The 18096-nt window shown below is 30.4% G+C and overlaps 1 protein-coding gene across 3 annotated transcripts in view; it reads right to left on the bottom strand.

Moving 5' to 3' along the window:
• Positions 1 to 269: 269 nt before the first annotated feature.
• Positions 270 to 18096, bottom strand: part of LOC118191166 (uncharacterized) — a 35864-nt gene continuing 18037 nt past the window's right edge. For 2 of the 3 annotated variants that reach the window (XM_035361970.2, XM_085813056.1), the window contains exons 7-11: positions 17178 to 17288; positions 15740 to 15856; positions 13547 to 13701; positions 5647 to 6158; positions 270 to 717 (exon numbers count right to left, since the gene is read on the bottom strand). In XM_035361970.2, the coding sequence (XP_035217861.1) occupies positions 636 to 717; positions 5647 to 6158; positions 13547 to 13701; positions 15740 to 15856; positions 17178 to 17288 (977 nt within the window). In that variant the 3' untranslated portion in view covers positions 270 to 635. The remainder of the gene's footprint in view (positions 718 to 5646; positions 6159 to 13546; positions 13702 to 15739; positions 15857 to 17177; positions 17289 to 18096) is intronic. The other variant, XM_035361971.2, reaches the window with a different exon arrangement.

Raw genomic sequence — 18096 nt, 5'->3', positions numbered from 1 at the left:
CTTTCAGATTTATTTGGATGCTCCATTTTACTTAATTTAATTTTTTTAAATATTCTTCAGAAACTTTTATTAAAACTATTATTATTGAGAAACTTTCATTGTATCATATCAAATTAATAATTTGCATTTTAATGATATGCTTTAATTCCATTTCATTTACTTGAGCTTCTTATAAAAAATATGCACTTCCATCTTATTTTGTAACCTTGCATTTGAAATGACTAACATGTAGATGATACAGATAAACTTTTATACTAAATTTTGAAATACACTGTGTATAAAGACAGTTTTATTCAACATAAAAAAGTTAACAAATGCTGCCAAAAGTTTAAGATAAAATATCGTAAAAATCATTATTAATTTTTAAACAGGCTTTGTATAAAAGTTTTAATAACAACTTACATTTTCAAAATTTAGTAGTGTTCATAATAGTAAAATACATGCAAAGAATTTACTCAATTCCTTCACATCAACAGATTTTAAGTTACATTATACAACTCAAATTATCACAAATTTAATCAATTAAAAACCTTTGGCAACCTTGATCATAGGCACACGGGAAAATGCACAGATGGCACTGACTAAAAACATGGCACACAAACAAATCATAAAATGCACAAGTATAGTAAATTTCATCAGAAACAGTCGTCACTCCAACTGTCATCATCAGCATTAGCCCTGGATATATAAGGCATTGAAGGCACTGGTATTCCAGATCTGAAGAAAATGAATTATAATATGCAATTGGAAATTGAAATGATTATAACAGAATATATGATGGTACATGCAATGATTATAGAAGAATGTATGATAGGTGCAATGACATTCATAAAATTATAAACTGCTCTTATTAAACATTTGCTGCAAGAAGTCCTGTCCTTCACATTCCTTTTTAATGTTTAAATTTTTTTATTAATTTAGTTTTGAAGCACATACTATAAGTTATACCAAGTCATTTATCTATTTGTATTTTCCATTCTGTTACAGTATTGCACTAGACATGTTCTGTTTTCAAGTTTTATAATTTTTCTTGCCAATATGGTTTAAGTTACATTTATCACATAAAAGAAAGTTTTGCATTAAGGAACACAAATATTCTTAGCCATTCCTTTTATCCAAGTTTAACAAAAAACTTCCAGTTAACAAATAAAATTTCCTTAAAGCGTCATTTATCAAAATTTATCAGTTTTTCCAGTCCTGTTTATATCATAATTTCTTAATTCTTTTTTATTTTTTTTCAATAAATGACACTTCTAAAGCTGTATCTTATTATTATTATTATTTATTTAATCCATTTAAGTGACTGTGACTATTTCTAGCAAAATGGCATATAATAATTTTGTTCTTTGGGGGGGGGGAGGAAAAGTTCTTTCTGATTGACAAAGATTTATGTTCAGTACTTTCAAAATGCATAAAAAACAATTTTTTAGAAACACTGGGGGGGGGACTTTTAAATTTCAATGCTAAAGCTTTTGTAATATTACATGTTTCTTTTTAAACTGTTTCAATTTAAGTCCATGTAACTGTGATTACCATTATTATTATTATTATTATTATTGCTTGTTCATGAGATCACATCACTGGTTATAATTTTACAAATCTGGCTTAATATCCAAAATTTCTCATAAGAATATTTTTTATTGTGATGAGATATATGTGGTACTGTTTGTTACAATTCTCTGCTTTATGGAAATGTTAATACATAGCATATTTGCTTGACATAAAAGCAACTTGTACAAGCCAATCACAAAATCAGTTTGTCCCATTACAATAAAGCAAAGATTTTTACAGAAAGCATATATATGTGAGGGCATATTCTTCCACTCCCTCTACTTCAACTTCTACCCAGCAAGGCACGACGTCATCACAGCTTAGCACAGCGTGGAGCAATCAAGACAACGCCCAGATAGCTTCCAGACGTGGAAAGGAATGGAGGCAAGCAGACGGCTTGCGTATCCTCCAAGAGTTGGCAGAAATAGATGATTTCCTTCGATGATCAAGTTCCTTGTGGTCCAAATGGACGATATTCGTCTATAGTTAGCCGTGGGTGAATGAGAATAGACGTATTCTCTCATGGCATGAGCCTACGTGCCTGTAGAACTGTTAGAAACTGATAGTGTATGAGAATGATCATCGTTACATGAATTCTGTTTGGACTTACTTTAATTGTGAGGTTACCAGCTTATTCACTTTCACCTTAATTCATCTTTTCATTCATTTTATTTCATAATAGTAAAATAAAGTACTTAGTTATGTTTAAGTCGTGCTCTACTATGTTCTTATTGAGGTTAATCTTACATATATATATTTGCTTTAAAAGATGGAATAGTTACAGTAGTTATGAATTTATATTTCTTTCAGGCAAGGTTGTGAATTTTTTAATGATATAATATTTTTATAAATTTTTTACACTATTTCATTTTAATTCTAAGGTCATGAATGAAAACTGAAATCCATGATAATTTAAAACAAATATTAACAAAAATTAACAAATTTAAATTACTGAGAAGCTATAGGATATATTACTATTAATTTGTCATATAAATGTAATGAATTTTTAGTTAATCACTTTTAAAGAACAGTCTTCCTTTAGAATGAATGTACAAGCAGCCCTCGATTTTTGCACACTTGAAAATTTTTTTTGTCAATACTGCAAAAATTATTTGTTTTTATACAGCTGCTCCTACAGAGCCTCCTAGAGTAGTCGACTTTTCAGAATCATAGTGATATCTTTAGGATTCCCAAGCTGTGGTGGTGGGGTCAAATGTAAACAGTGTATTAGACAAATTCCGTCTTACATTAGAGCATGCATCGATGCATTGTATGTTTTACCAATTTATTTATCTACATTTAAATATTTTACCATTACAAATTTATGAGTGAGAAATGAATATATATAAACAAACCGTAGTTAAGCTCTCATAAACTTCATAGAATCGAGATAAAGATGGAAATATTGAAACATTCTGAAAGCGGTCAATCTTTTCCTTCAATTGCCCATTTGTATGACATAAACAGGTCTATGATACATTCCATTTTGAAAAACAAGAATAAAATTAAGGAATACATTTAAAATTGTACAAATATATCAAAAAATGTTTTCAAAAGACCATAGTAATGGATGGAATGGAAAGAACTTTGTCATCATGGACTGATGGTCAAAATCAAAACAATGTCATTCTGAGTTTTTTAATTTTTTAAGCTAAGGCTCTTAGTTTGCATGAAGATTGAAAGATTAGATTAAGAGATGATTCCAACATGGTATTTCAAGCAAGTAGTGGCTGGTTCGACAAATTTAAAATGAAGTACTAGTTACATAATATTAAACTTACTAGAGAATTAGCTAACGCAGATAGAGATGCTGCAAAGAATTTATTTCCTCATTGCCCAGAATTATTGTAGATGGAGGATATTCTCCTAGCTAAATACTCAATGAAGACGAGGGGGAGGGGAGGAGATAATCATACATATCTATCAAAGGAACAGTCTGTTCTCCTGGACATAAGCATTCTAAAAGCTAATTGATATTGTTTTTTGGTGGAAACTCAGCTGGTGATTTAAAATTGAAGCCAGTGTTAGTTTAGAATGCAGAATATGCCAGAACATTTAAAGGAAATGATAGAGAATTGCTTCCACTCATTTTGAAATAAAATAAAAAAGCCTGAGTTATTGCATTAATATTTAAAGATTGGTTCATGTTTTATTCATATTGGCATTTAAGCAATATTGTAAAGATAAAAATTTACAATTTAAAACATTATTAATCTTAGACAGTGCTCCAGAAGACAGAAAATTTCTTAAAAATTTATATCCATAATCAGTGTTTCTTACTACTTGCCCATACTGCCCATGGATCAAACAATTTAAATGATATTATATACGAACAATAATAAATCAGATCAAGGCAACTAACTGGCAGGAAAGGTGAGCTTACATTAAGAGATTTTGGAAGAACTATAATATATGGAACACCCTAAACAATACTGGAGATTTGTGGGCTGAAATCAAAGACAACAATGAAAGCAATTATGCCCACCAATGATGAACAATTTTATAAATTCTGAAGGAACACCTGAAACGCAAATGAAATTAGCTTAATGACTGAACTAAACTTGGACATCTACAATGAAAATGTTAACTGAATGTCACTCAGTAACCTCTTCCAAATAAAGCAAGTTAAATGAATAAAGCAACAAGAGTTAAATGATAGTGAGGGAAAGAAGCTGATAAATTCATCAAAACTTTGTCAATAAAAAATATGAATGAAGCCTTCATGCATGCAAATTTTTGATTATCATGGAAGAATGCTATCTCAATGGAGAATGTACACAGTCAAGTACACAGGTCGACTGAAGAGACACATCATGTTATTCAACTCTTTATCAAGGAAAGAAAAAAAATATCTGATGTGGACACCACATGACTTCATTTTATGGCCTATATTATACACATTTTTTGCTGCACTTCATTTAAACTTACTTCCTCGAATTTCCTTACAGATAGGTTTCTCATTCCATTAATTCAATTCTCACTTTGTGACAAGACAAACATACATAAAACCTACATCTTCATTGAAAATTGTAAAATGCAGAAAAACATGAAATACAGTTAAAAACAGCAAAAATAAATAATTAAACAATTAGAGTTTCTATGCAAAAGCAAGCGATTTGACCAGTGGGCAGGAAGACAGACTTTTTTTATGCATAAAATTTAAAGTTTACTTTTGGTCTAACTCGGAAAAAAAGACACTGAAGTTGGTGCACAAACTGACTTAATTCACTATCTACGAAGACTTTTAAATGTAAACAAATAGCAGTCACATTAGGGTTATCAATACTTAAACAACTTTTAAACTGTTGCATGCAGATTAACTAAAGACATAAAAACCTTAACTGGAACATAAGAACAACATAATTCAATCAATATATATATATATATATATATGTACATGTTTCAGTGGTACATATGTTCCGATTGTAACAAAACAGAGAGATGCACAACTACATGTTAAAGTGTTACATGTTAATATACAAAATTTCAACGTTCTGAGTCTACTTGTTTTTGAGTTATGCAAGATACAGACGTATGTATGTACAGACCTATTTTTTTGTGGAAAAAAAAATCTCCTCTGAATCCATTTTAAATCTATTTTACAATTCATTCTGGGAAAAAAAAAAAAAAAAAAAAAAAAAAAAAAAAAAAAGTATTTTAATCTGTCCTTATGTACAGATGTTACACAAAAATGTCATTCAAATGGATTTAAAAGCACTCAAATTGATTTTTTCAATGAAATATGATACCCTAAATTTTTTGTGATTATAATATTACCTTTACATCGTACAAGTAAAAAGTTGGTGTTTAATTACCTTTTGACATGCTTATAAAGAAAACACCTAAAAGTGCTTAAATACACCTTGTTAATTTAATTATTTATGTTGATAAGTAAATAATATTGCTGATATATAAGCATTTTAAAATACATTTAAAATTTTTTTTAAACATCCTCTACTTTCAAACATTAAAAATTTGTACACATTTTCAGCAACCAGTTATGTGCTAAAATCGAGGGCCGCTTGTATGCAAAATCTAAAAATTTACAGAATTTAAATTAGCGTTAATATCATTATTATATAACATACAACTTACCTTGAGGCTGGATTAGGTATTTTAGATGGCAATTTCAAGCTTCGGAAGTCCCCATTGCGAGGTGAAGCTGGACTGTTGCCTCGCTTTGGTGATTGATTATGAACTGGATTTAAAGGTAATCGTCTAGATGGGGAATGTGAAGCATTTCGGTGGTATTCTGCACTAGGTGGAGTCTTCTTGGTTTGAAATGAATTGTTGTGTGCTTTGGTGGGACTTTGTAATACTGGTGAGGATGCGCTGCATCTTTGGTATAGTGTTGGAGATGATACTGGTGATAAAAATCTACGAGGATTACATGGTGCTGAATCTCTTCGATTTGTGTCTGAAACAGGATTGCTTTTATAACTGGGGAAGAAAGGTGCAGATTCACGGCGAGGTGAAGGAGTGAGATTCAAATCTCTTCGAGAAGATGACTTACTTCTCGAATTGACTCGATACGATGACGGTAAAGTTCGAGATTCTCGATAAGCATAAGGTGGAGATGTCATTTTAGCTTGAGATTCAATAGGTAACTGAAAAAGAGAAAGTAAAAATGCATGTTAATAATCTCAGAACTTATGTCTAACATAGGAAAGTGTTACTAAATTAATGTTAAAACTTCCTTTAAAACTGTGCATGTTTAGGTCATGCTCAAGTTCTCCATTAGTTACTAATACGAACTGCAAATATTTAAAAATTTACTTTGGTGTGATATAAAATCTGCATCCTAAACTCAATAATCATTATTATTTAGCCTTTCTCTTGTTGCAATCCACTCATATGTTTCATATTAAGGATAAAACTATGATCTACTCTTGGTGAAACAAAGTTGCCTTGGATCTCACTGATCTCAGCCAATTTCTGTGCAGTTGTAGGAAACTTTAAAATCAATGTAACAAGAAATACCTAGTATGTACATTTAAAAAATAAACTAGAAAATCAAGTTTAAAATTTCATGTAATGTACATATTATTTGAATTAATCAATTTAACAAGGTCTCTTATGGCCTCAAGTAAGTTACCTGCAGCAAATAAAATATCCCCAGTTCTAAGTTTACAAAACTTCTAAATGGTTCAGTGACAAGTCAGAGGTCCAGCAGATGAATCCACAGTTCTCATCTACAGAGTTTTTCCTTTTATTTTATTTTGTGCAACATTTTTTCCTTATAAAAATATTTGAATGGAGTAATTCAAAAAATGAAATTAACTTTCTATAATATTTCTCTTCTTTCTTTAAAATGCTAGCTTTCGTAAAATTTAAATTAATTTTACAACCATTTTATTGCACCAAATCTGAAATTTCCTTATCAGAAAATGCCATCAAGATTTATTCTTTAATATATTAATATCTAAATACTCAAAAAATTAATATATGATTGATTTTTCTCAAGGCTTAGTAAATTATGGATGAATGTTTAAGAAAGTTAACAATATATTTTCCTTCCTTTGAATTTTAACTTAATATAACCTTTTAATCCTTTTCTGAAAAAAGTTTAAATTGTAATATAACATTTTATACATTTCTTTAAAATAATTGTTATGATTATTTTACCTCCAAATGGAAAGGACACCTGAAGAAAGAATTGTGCACATTTAAAATCTCAAATCTTTCATCTGCATGCCAGTATGTTATCCAAGTGACAAAATTTATTTCCAGTTTGACAAAGTCACATAATATACTGATTATTTCAAATTTTTGATTTGATTTTCTTCTTGAGAGATACATGCTAGGCACTTTCAAATGTAATGCTTTTAAGGTCTCTTGTAATTGCATGAAGTTTGAGTGACAGTGGTGAGTTAACAGTTCTACAGTAGGTATAATATGTAGTTTCCCAATATGTGCATTACTGCTTGTTAGTGTATGCTAAGAATATGTGGAAAGCATTCATGATTGAAAATTTTGGTTTCCTACATAGTTTTTGAACCAGCACTTGAACATTCACATAAGCATTTAAATTATACATCTTTACAAGAATTACATAAAATCATGTCCACTGACTCTTCATACATATTGGCCCATGTTTTATTGATGCAAGATTATTTTTTTATTCCAAGAAAAGATACAAGATGTTAGTTACAACCTATTGTCTAATTTTTTATTCCAAGAAAAGACACAAGATGTTAGTTACAACCTATTGTCTACATTTCTTACAACCACAGTCTATATTTGCAGTTACATCAAGAATGCACAAGTACGATATTCTTTTAATGCACTTCAGGTACTTATATATTTAGTGTGTATGCAGTTATATATTTAGTGTGTGTCGGAATTCAAACATGTATTGACAGGTTCATGAAGAAAGAGAAATTTATGCAATTTCATGGAGCCCTGCATTCCAAAGGACTAATTAATAATAAGAAAGACTTACATGTTCATAGTTGCAAGCAGATTTATGAAGTGAGGGATCCACTTCATCAGTATTTGGGGGTAAGGTCCTTCATTTTAACACATAGAATATGATTATTGGTATTACCAATAATAATAAATAGTGTTAAAATGTTATATTATTTGAATCAGATCTTACAATTTTATAAATTTAGTTCAGTTTGAAAATGGCTTGAAAGTACTCATTCAGTTGATAACACCAATTTCTAATTATCAGGTTTAAACAAAAGTTTCCCGCCACCACAAACAAATATTGTCTGCACAAACAGTTCATGTTGGCATGTTTAATCAAATTTTGTCAAAAGATTTTTGGCATTTGAAAGAGACTTGCTTTAGAGTTTAGATTTTATGTTTTTTAGACCGTTTTGTGAAATTTGTATAAAATATCGTTATCATGAATAGCAAGGTGTCTGAAATGGAACTATCACACTACTAAATTAGAATCATCATTTACTTCCAGTTTTGTTGCAAAACGTCAGCTACAGAGGGTCATCAAATCATGTGTACAGCTTTAGGTACTAATGTTATATCATATGACACTGTGAAGGCTTGGTACCGAAAGTTAAAAAACAAGGACAAGCTTGCTAAGGAGTTAGACGTTAGTACCATGTCCATTAATCACGCTATGCATTGCATAAACTTGATGTACAAGTTCAACTGCTGAGTGCTGCATCAGCTGACTCAAGCGGATAAGGACAGATGCGTTCAGGCCTGCACTAATCTACTCAAATATCAATGCAAGGACAAAATTTTCTGGACCAGATATTTTTTGCCTCCCTCATTATTTTCACATATTTTTTAATCTTCCTCAAGTCATTTAGAAAGCAAGCTTCTCTAAAAATTTTTAAATAGATTCACTTATATAATAGTTTTTGTCTTGCAATTGATTTGCTCACAGATTTTGGATGCTTGGGCTCTGACTGATGAAGAAATAATAGTAAAAAGCTTAAAGGAAAAAAAAATTACCCCACACAGGAATATCTAAGGCTTATGATGGTTCTAAAAAATCATCAGACAATGCTGAAACAAAACCTCCGTGGTATCATAGTTAGGGTAAATAAGAAAGGCTGGATTAATTCATTGGATTAATCTAACCTAAAAGATATAATCAAAGGTTGGATCATTCGACTTGATAAAAGAGTGGTTCAAAACTGTATGGAACCATCTTCTACAATAAGAAGTCATTATTAGTTTTCGACAGTTTCCACAGGCATCTCATGACTCTGTTCCTGTCATTATTCTAGAAGGCTTACATGAATTCTGCAGCCTTGAATGTATCAGTGAATAAACCATTCAAAGACCATCTCCAAAAGTTTTATAATGAGTGGACATCAACAAGATAGCACTGTTTTACTAGAACTCGCAAAATTCAGAGATCATCCACTGAACTGATTTGCTTGTGGATTTTGGGAGCACAGATTCTGACTGATAAAGCAATAATAATGAAGAGCTTCAAGAAAATGGATATATCTAATGCTCTTGATGGTTCTGAAAATCATTACAAGTATGAAGATGGATTTCACGATGATGCAGACTACGAAGATAGCTTGTAAGCTGTAGCAGAAGCCTCAGATAGCAGTTCCAGCAGCATTAAATAATTTAAGGCATAGGGAGTAGCAGTAGACAGCAACGAGAATGAATGACATAAAAGTTACAGGGAAGCACAAATGAAGATATCGTATTAGCTATTGTAATGTTAATACTATGTATTTTTATTGGAATGCAGGGGTCTGCCACCGCTGCATCTTAGTGTGAAAAAAGAAGCAAGTTATCAAACAGTCACCCAATTAGGCCAACCAGCAACCCTCCATGAGGATAATTATTTCCCAGAGGAATATGAGAAGAAGTTGATCCGGCTATGTGATCATCCAGCGAAACAGGGAAAAGGGTTGAACATTAATATCAAGCAAAATACCAACATAATGAATGCTGATTTAGTGTATTATACAGATGGCTCCCAAATAGATGATAACACAGGCTTTGCCTACATAGCCCTGCAAAACCTGGATACACTAACACTTTGGAAAGGTCACCTGGACACCAATAATAATGTGTTCCAGAGTGAGGTGTTAGCAATTGACCGGGCACTAAACCACATCATATACAGCAGCAACATAATGGAAGCTTCATACTGACAAGATAGTTTATCGTCTCTGAATGAACTTTTAAATCCAGTGCACTATTCCCCGCTCATAGTGGACATCCAGTCGAAATTACATGACAACAGTCATTTAAACGTAAAGCTGCAATGGATAAAGGCCCATGCTGGCCAAACAGGAAACGAGCTGGCGGATCAGCTAGCCAAAGAAGCAGCACAGAACATAAATGCTGAACAAATTAAGATACCCTGGCCAATATCTTGGCTAAAGAAAAATCTTACGCAAAAAATCAAATCCCTATGGCAGGAATAGTGGAACTCAAACGACACAGGACGTAGTGTTTATTATCATATCCCCACAGTAACTTATGATCGCCTCATAATACATGCTCAACTTGTATGGTATATAACGGGACATAGTCCTTTTCCTGTATATTTTGAAAGGTTTGGCATTACAAATACGGCACAGTGCATTTGCGGTGAGTTGGGCACACCCGAACATTATGTAGCTAACTGCCCACTAACAACTGATTTGCACCTGCCGATCCCGTCAACGAATGAGCAAGCATTTAGCAGTTTCATGATTAATAACAAGCAAACAGTACGGAAGATTAACAAAATTGTTTATAAACTTACCTCGGTACTGACCTGTGTCAAATCTAATTTTATATATATCTCTAAAGTATATCATAAAATAAACTATCTTGACCTGTGCTAAAACTAATGCAAATAAAAACTAAGAATTATCCCGTTATGTGGACTCCCTTGGCTTTAAACAATCCTCTGGCTTTGGAGCGGACATGTCAGAGTCAGAAAATCACTCTCTTGCTATTCCAAATGTATCTAAAACTGTTCTAATGTACTGTAAATAACATACTGTACTATACATAATGTACAGTACATCCAGTAATATGGACTCCCTTTGGCTTTACTTTCCTTTGGCTGTGGAGCGGATATGTCAGGTAGCTGTTCTGCTATTTCAAAATTAATACTATAATAGGTACAATATGATATACTTAATGTTTTGATATTGACTTGGCTAATATGACTAATAACATGTATGGTTTTATTATTATTTATTTGAGTAACTGCATAAAATCATTGAGAGATGACTTTGCTTCCTTGTACTATAAAATTTACATTTAAACTGAATAATTATTTTAGTAAAGTAATCGTTTTGTATCAGAGTAATTGTGTATAGTATTAATTCATTGTATCATAGTTTTGAAACATCGTAATAGAGTAATCATATTGATGATCGTATAGATGATAAGGTTATTACTTTTAATGTTTACCTAACTAGTATAATTGATGGCAGAATAGTACTGTTACTAAATAGAGTAATCATATTAAATAAGAGTAATTGTATTGTTTTATAGTATCATTGTGTTAACTGGTTTGATATGATTAATCATTGTACTTAGTAAATGCATAGAATCACTGTAATAAATTATTATATTTTAGTAATCATAAAGAATCATTCTATTGAATCACTGAATTGAAAAAGCACACAGAATTTATTGCATCTGAAGCCTATATGAGAAGATTTATTGGAATATTATTGCTTACAGGATAGCATTCTTTACCTCAAGAAAAAATGTATTGGTCTTTTGATAGGCACATTTCTGTTCCTGTTGTACGAGAATCAACATCATGTTTGCAGTACAGAAATATGAAGCAGAATTTGCATTTGACAATACTGATAAATTATATGAAGTGAGACCGTATCTAAACTTATAAATATCACCACTTTTTACTACTGGAAATATAAAGTCTCTTTTAGATTTCAGACGTGAGAATGCATTATTCCTTTTGCAAACTCCTATTGAGAGTGTAGAATCAGTCAGAAATAGATCAGCGACAGGAAGACCTAGTACATTCAGCATTCAAAAACCATTGCATGGAGATGGTAGACATTTTATCGTAAAATCCGTTGATAACAAAAGACTTCGTTGTAATCCTGCGCGCCACTCAAAAGAAACATCACACGAGTACAATCCTACTCACTAAACATCCGTAGTCTTATTCCGCTGACGTTGCGCGAACGCAACACTCGCGTTTTCCACAGGTAAGAGCATTTTTTTTAATTTTCACTGTAAATTTATGTTATAATTGCTTAATTTAATATTTGTTATTATTTTCATGAGAAAAGAAACATTCCTTGTAGTTTCGGCGGTTAATGGGTTAAGCATTATTTTTCAGCAAATACATGCCTACATGAATTGACAGAGGGCACTATTATTATTTTTCTCATCAAAATATTAATTTCATGTGTAAAAGCTCTAACTTTCTGTTCCCTTTGATTTGTATAACAAAACATGATCTCTTTTTATTGAGAACTTGACAACAACATAAAAATCTGCACAGATTAAAAAAAAAAGTATTTAAAGTTTCTATTAAAATTATATCAGTTATATTTTATATGTATTACACAGATTTAAATCTATTATTATAATAATGTATTATTATATAAATAATATTACATAATTTTATTTCATATAAAAATTTGCAGCAATTTGTAATAATAATAATAATTACATCTTTATTAGATGGAGTTTCATCATAGGCATACTTGATTCCTTGGATTATGCATTCCTAAATCAGTGGGATCAAATAATCCTAACATTGATGGATACAGCTTACTCTAACTTAGCCTCTTCTTACTTCTTACCTGATTTGCCTGCCAGCCACCTGCCATATAGGACATTTCTTCACCAGCTCAGTGCTCTACTTCATTTATATACAAATCACTGTTTCTTGTACCATATTGCTATCAGCAAGCTACTAGATGGAGTCGATTCAGGGAAGGTTTCGGATGATGTTGCTCATTTATTTTACCGACTTCATTACTATTTACATTGATATTTTCAACTCCTATCTACTGACGTCTTCCATGAAATGCTACTTCACTACTGCTTATCGTACAAATTCTCTGCAAAATGCAATGAACTCTCACCCTCTATATATTTTTGCTTATCATGCTATCAACTGATCGAAAATTGTACAACTACTTAATTGGATTAGGGCCCTGCACAGGCACAAGCACCTGAACATTCAATCAAATAACCTTACCATCTGTTCTAAACAAAAATCATTTATAAATAAACATCAATCATAAATAAAATTACTACAATTAAATTTCTTAAGTTGCAAATGCTAGAAAATTACATAAGTAATGTATTTACTTCTAAGAAAGTGGAACCTAGCCATTTAGAAAATCACTTGTCATGTTAAAGCAGCTACAAATTATTATAAACTACTTATTTTTGGCCAAAAATATAACATTAAATGTGTTACCAAATTTGAAAATGTTACTTACTTGATTTTTATAAGCTTTCTTTCAGGAAACAAATATGCTTAGCAATCATAAATCCTTAGTCTCCCTTACCCTTCATTAAATTATGTGAATAAGATATTAATAAAATTCACTTTTAATACCTCCTTCACTGATCCGTTGGCTGTCACTTTTGGATGGGAAGGATATATTGGCAGTGGACATGGTGATTTCTGATCACTAGGATGCTTTGATTTCCTTTCTCTTCTAAGGCTGTAATACCCACGATTAATATTTGGAAGACTACCGCAACATAAATCTGAAAAGAAATGATATTTCACATAAAAAAGATCTGGATATGTTAGTTGTTTAAAGTAAAATTAAACAATTTCTTCAAAATAACTCTCTTTTTGAGTGTTAAATGAAAGTATATTTATATATATATATATACTGTTTATAATTGACGTTATTCTAAAAGTGAGAATTTTTATTACATAGCACGGATTTTAAGAAGTATTTAAGGTGAAAATAATTCATCTCTGTGCTAGTTTTCATTCATCAACTGATCAAAAGTAACCAGAATTTCTTTTGGACTCTATCAAATAATGTGAACAATCTGTCAAATATCATTTATCTAAAATATTTTTATTATGCTTTGTTCTGCTGCAAATCTTCATGTTTACCATTTGCTACTAACATATTAATTAAATTGAATTCTTAAATAACTATCTATTAAACACATTAAAAAAATTTTTCACTTTCTAGGATGGGATCTAAAAATAAAACTATCCACCAATATGCCAATTAACACTCTGATGTATCATGGGACAAATGCATCTCTCACACTAAACTGCATGCCTTAGCTCATTTATACATACAATAATGCCAATGATTGCATATAACTAATTCGGATGTCTATTATTCGGAATGATCTGTAATCCGGACCTCAAAGCTACAAACTAATGCATGTGCGTAAAGTGTTTATGCATGTGCGTTTGATGCATGCATCCGCTACGCATGGGCGTAAAGTCAGTAAAGCCTTTACCCATGCGCACTTCCGATAGTGAAGAAAGTAACAGAGAACATTATTGAAAACAAAAAAAATTTCGATATACAACTTAGTCGGTATTCTCGACACAGTAATTACAGGACTTGAACAGTGGAACTTTGTAACTGAACAAAAAATTATGTCTGTTTATAGAATTAAAGAGAAAGTATTAGCACAAAAAACGAAGTAACTCAAATAACTTACATTGAAAGAAATGTTTAATAAAGTAAACAAATAAATATTAATTTTCTTTTTGTAAATTTTGATACCCTTTAGTTCATAATTCTCTTTATTTCATAAATTATGATTTCATATTTTTAATTGTATAATTTCTGCATGCCATCTTACCAGATTTAAATTGATGATCTATAATCCGGAAAATCCCCTAATCTGGAATCGTTGAAGTCCCGACGAGTTCGGATTACGAACTTTGTACTGTACCAACAAAATTTTAATCTGATGTTTTCATCACTAATTAAGTATTATGTTAGCTGAGTATTCTTTTCATTCCTAATTAATAACGTTCTTTCAAAAACCAACCTTTTTAACATCTTCATTTATTTTTTGTTAACTAATTTCTTACATGTATGAAATTATTTCAGTTCTCCAAACTCATATGCACTTTTTCTCTTTTTAAGTTCCCCCAAAACAACTTAAACACTTTGCGCATACCAAATTTCAGCTGAGGTGTGACACTGATCCACTGAATATTTATTAATCTTATTACATATTTACTTCTCTTAATATATTAGAATACGTGTTTACTTTAAATATCTACTAATTACTGCAAAATCTATTAAAATATTTATTAAATTGTTATTAAAACTTATTTTTTGGCTTTATAATTACAAAACAATTTTTTAAAAAACATAATATAATTATGCCTAGTATTTTGCGCATTAAGCTGCTAAAAAATCATCAGTAAAGACAGATCTTTGTGAAAAATTGGTTCTAAATTTCTTTCTATACATATTGTTAATTTCATTCCTTGCAAGTTAATTTTATTTAACTTTATGTTAGTTTCTTATGAAACAATATCTTATTTATATATATATAGTAAATTGCATTAAAATAATTACCAAAGTAACAAAAATAAACAAATAAATAAAATAAAAGAAATAATGTATGTGTCTTGGTTACGACTTATTGTTAATTTCATTCCTTGCAGCAATGGCGCAAGAGAATTATTTAATTTTAATTAACTTTATGTTAGTTTCTTATGAAATAATATATATATAGTAAATTACATTAAAATAATTACCACAGTAACAAAAATAAACAAATAAAACAAAAGAGATAATATACGTGCCTTGGTTACGACTTAAAGATGCCGAAGAACCAAACATATGCTGCTGTTTTATTCCCTGCATAGGATGTAATCCATATGCTCCAGAATGGTTAATCTTCCCATTACATATATTCAGAGCTGAAAGAAAATTACATTAGGATGTTGCATTAAGTGCAAACAGATAAATTTAGAATCAATGTAGAATTAATAATCAGTTTTATAATTCCTACAGAAGTTTGTATCAGTATTAAATTTAGTAACAATTATTCAATTGGCAATAATTTATAAAATCGTCTGCAGTCTTTCTCTCCAGTTTGTTTTAGAATTTTTGTGTTTTTTAGCTCTGTGCAGCCATGAATGCTAAACGAAAAGAAACTTTGCCTGAAATTCGAAAATTAGTTATTAATTTGCATATTGAACGTGGAAAATCTATTAGAGAAACTGCTGAAACAGTTAACATCAGTCATTCAACAGTTTTTAATATCATTAAACGATATAAAAAGAATCATATGATTCAGGATAAAAGAAGACCTGGCCGACCATCAAAGCTATCCAATGGAATAAAGCGAATTATTGTTCAAAATATTAAAAAAAATCCAAGAATGAGTGCTCCTAAAGTTGCTGCTGATTTACAAGCATTATACGGAGTAATTGTTAATCCTGAGACTATTAGAAGAGTAATTCGATCTGCTGGATATCACGGTAGAGCAGCCAAGAAAAAATTCTTCATAAGTGAAAAGAATAGAAAACTCAGACTGGCTTTCGCAAAATCCAACATAAATAAGAACTTTGATTACTAGAATGAAGTTATATTTGCTGATGAGAGTAAATTTAATATATTTGGTTCTGACGGTAGAATCTTGGTGTAGAGAAAACCCAGGAAAGAATTTTGCAAACAGAACTTGGTGCCAACAATAAAACATGGTGGAGGAGGAGTTATGGTATGGGGGTGTATGTCGTCCGCTGGAGTTGGTAATCTTGTTTTTATTGACAGTATAATGTTGCTACTGTTGTTCCATAACAACAGTAGCAATTGATGAATTTAACTTGTTCCATAATAATAGTAGCAAAAGCCAATAATAAAGAATGAAACTTTTATCATCAAAATACTAGATTAAATGCAACGGTAATGTTCTGTTATTGGGACATCATTAAAACATGTATAAATGAGGTAGATACACATACATACACATGTGTATGTATGTATGCACATGTGTATGTATATGCATATATGTGTGTGTACACACACGCAGACATGCATGCACACATATATACACACAAACACATCCATCCATCCACACATGCATACATACATTTCTGAATCCGGTTATGATAACAGAACAATACCATTTAAACAATATATTAAAAATATTACTCCTAATTTTTGTTTTGAGGGTTGAGATAATTTCTGGCACTTTCAATAACTTTGTTACTTCATACTTGTAAGTAGGATGGCTACCTTGTTCATGAAGCTTTACTTTTTCTATAAGCATCAGCTCAAAGTTCCTGGAGCCATCATTCTTCATTGCTTCCAGCATAACTTGTTGAAATAACAGAAATGTATTATCCACTATTTCAGGAGAAATATTATCAAAGGCTATGTTTACTGCTTCTGAAAACATTTTATTTAATCTGAGAAGGTATTTTATTTAGCAAAACCGAAATTAGTTACATTATTTTTAATTTAATATTTACTGGAAAGGTTTTGCTAATTCGTCCCAAATTCTATTGAATTTATACAATTATAAATACAAACACATAATTATATTTTAATTTTTCAGCAGCTTTCAAAAATTATAAAATTTTAACAATATATATATAGATGGTAATTATTAGAAAAACCTTGACTTGTATTATTAAATCAGAAAATAAAACAAATAAGCACTTTACAGCACTTCCATAATTATATACAGGTTAATGGTAAACTGAAATTTTACTTAATCTAAGACTATGTTTAAAATACTAGTTAGATCAAAATTATACTAATAGCTTAAAATGGTATTGTGATTTATACATACTAATGATAAAGTAAATGCATAATTAACATATAAAAATCAACAGTGCTAATTTTTATATAAGATATAAAACAATAATACATTTTATTGCTTGTAGTATTTTGGTTCTTTAACTCTGAACAACTGCAATGAAAAGTGTATTACATAAATTTTTTTAAACATACAGTGTCTCACAAAAGTAATGGGACACTTGTGCTTTACAAAAAGAAACTGTAATAAAATAAATTAAAAAAGCATGTAAAAATTTTCTGTGGGTGTGTTTCATACTTAAATTTAGTAACAATTATTACATAACATACATTTTCTCAAAATATTAAAATAGTAATTTAATAAAAATACAATTGTTTAGAACGGAGCAAAAAA

This window comes from Stegodyphus dumicola, chromosome 3 (assembly GCF_044657685.1).
Source record: "Stegodyphus dumicola isolate Sdum_Otavi_A_Nest chromosome 3, ASM4465768v1".
Classification (NCBI taxonomy): domain Eukaryota; kingdom Metazoa; phylum Arthropoda; class Arachnida; order Araneae; family Eresidae; genus Stegodyphus; species Stegodyphus dumicola.
The sequence above is the reverse complement of the archived record's forward strand: the minus strand, read 5'-3'. Positions and strand labels throughout refer to the sequence as shown.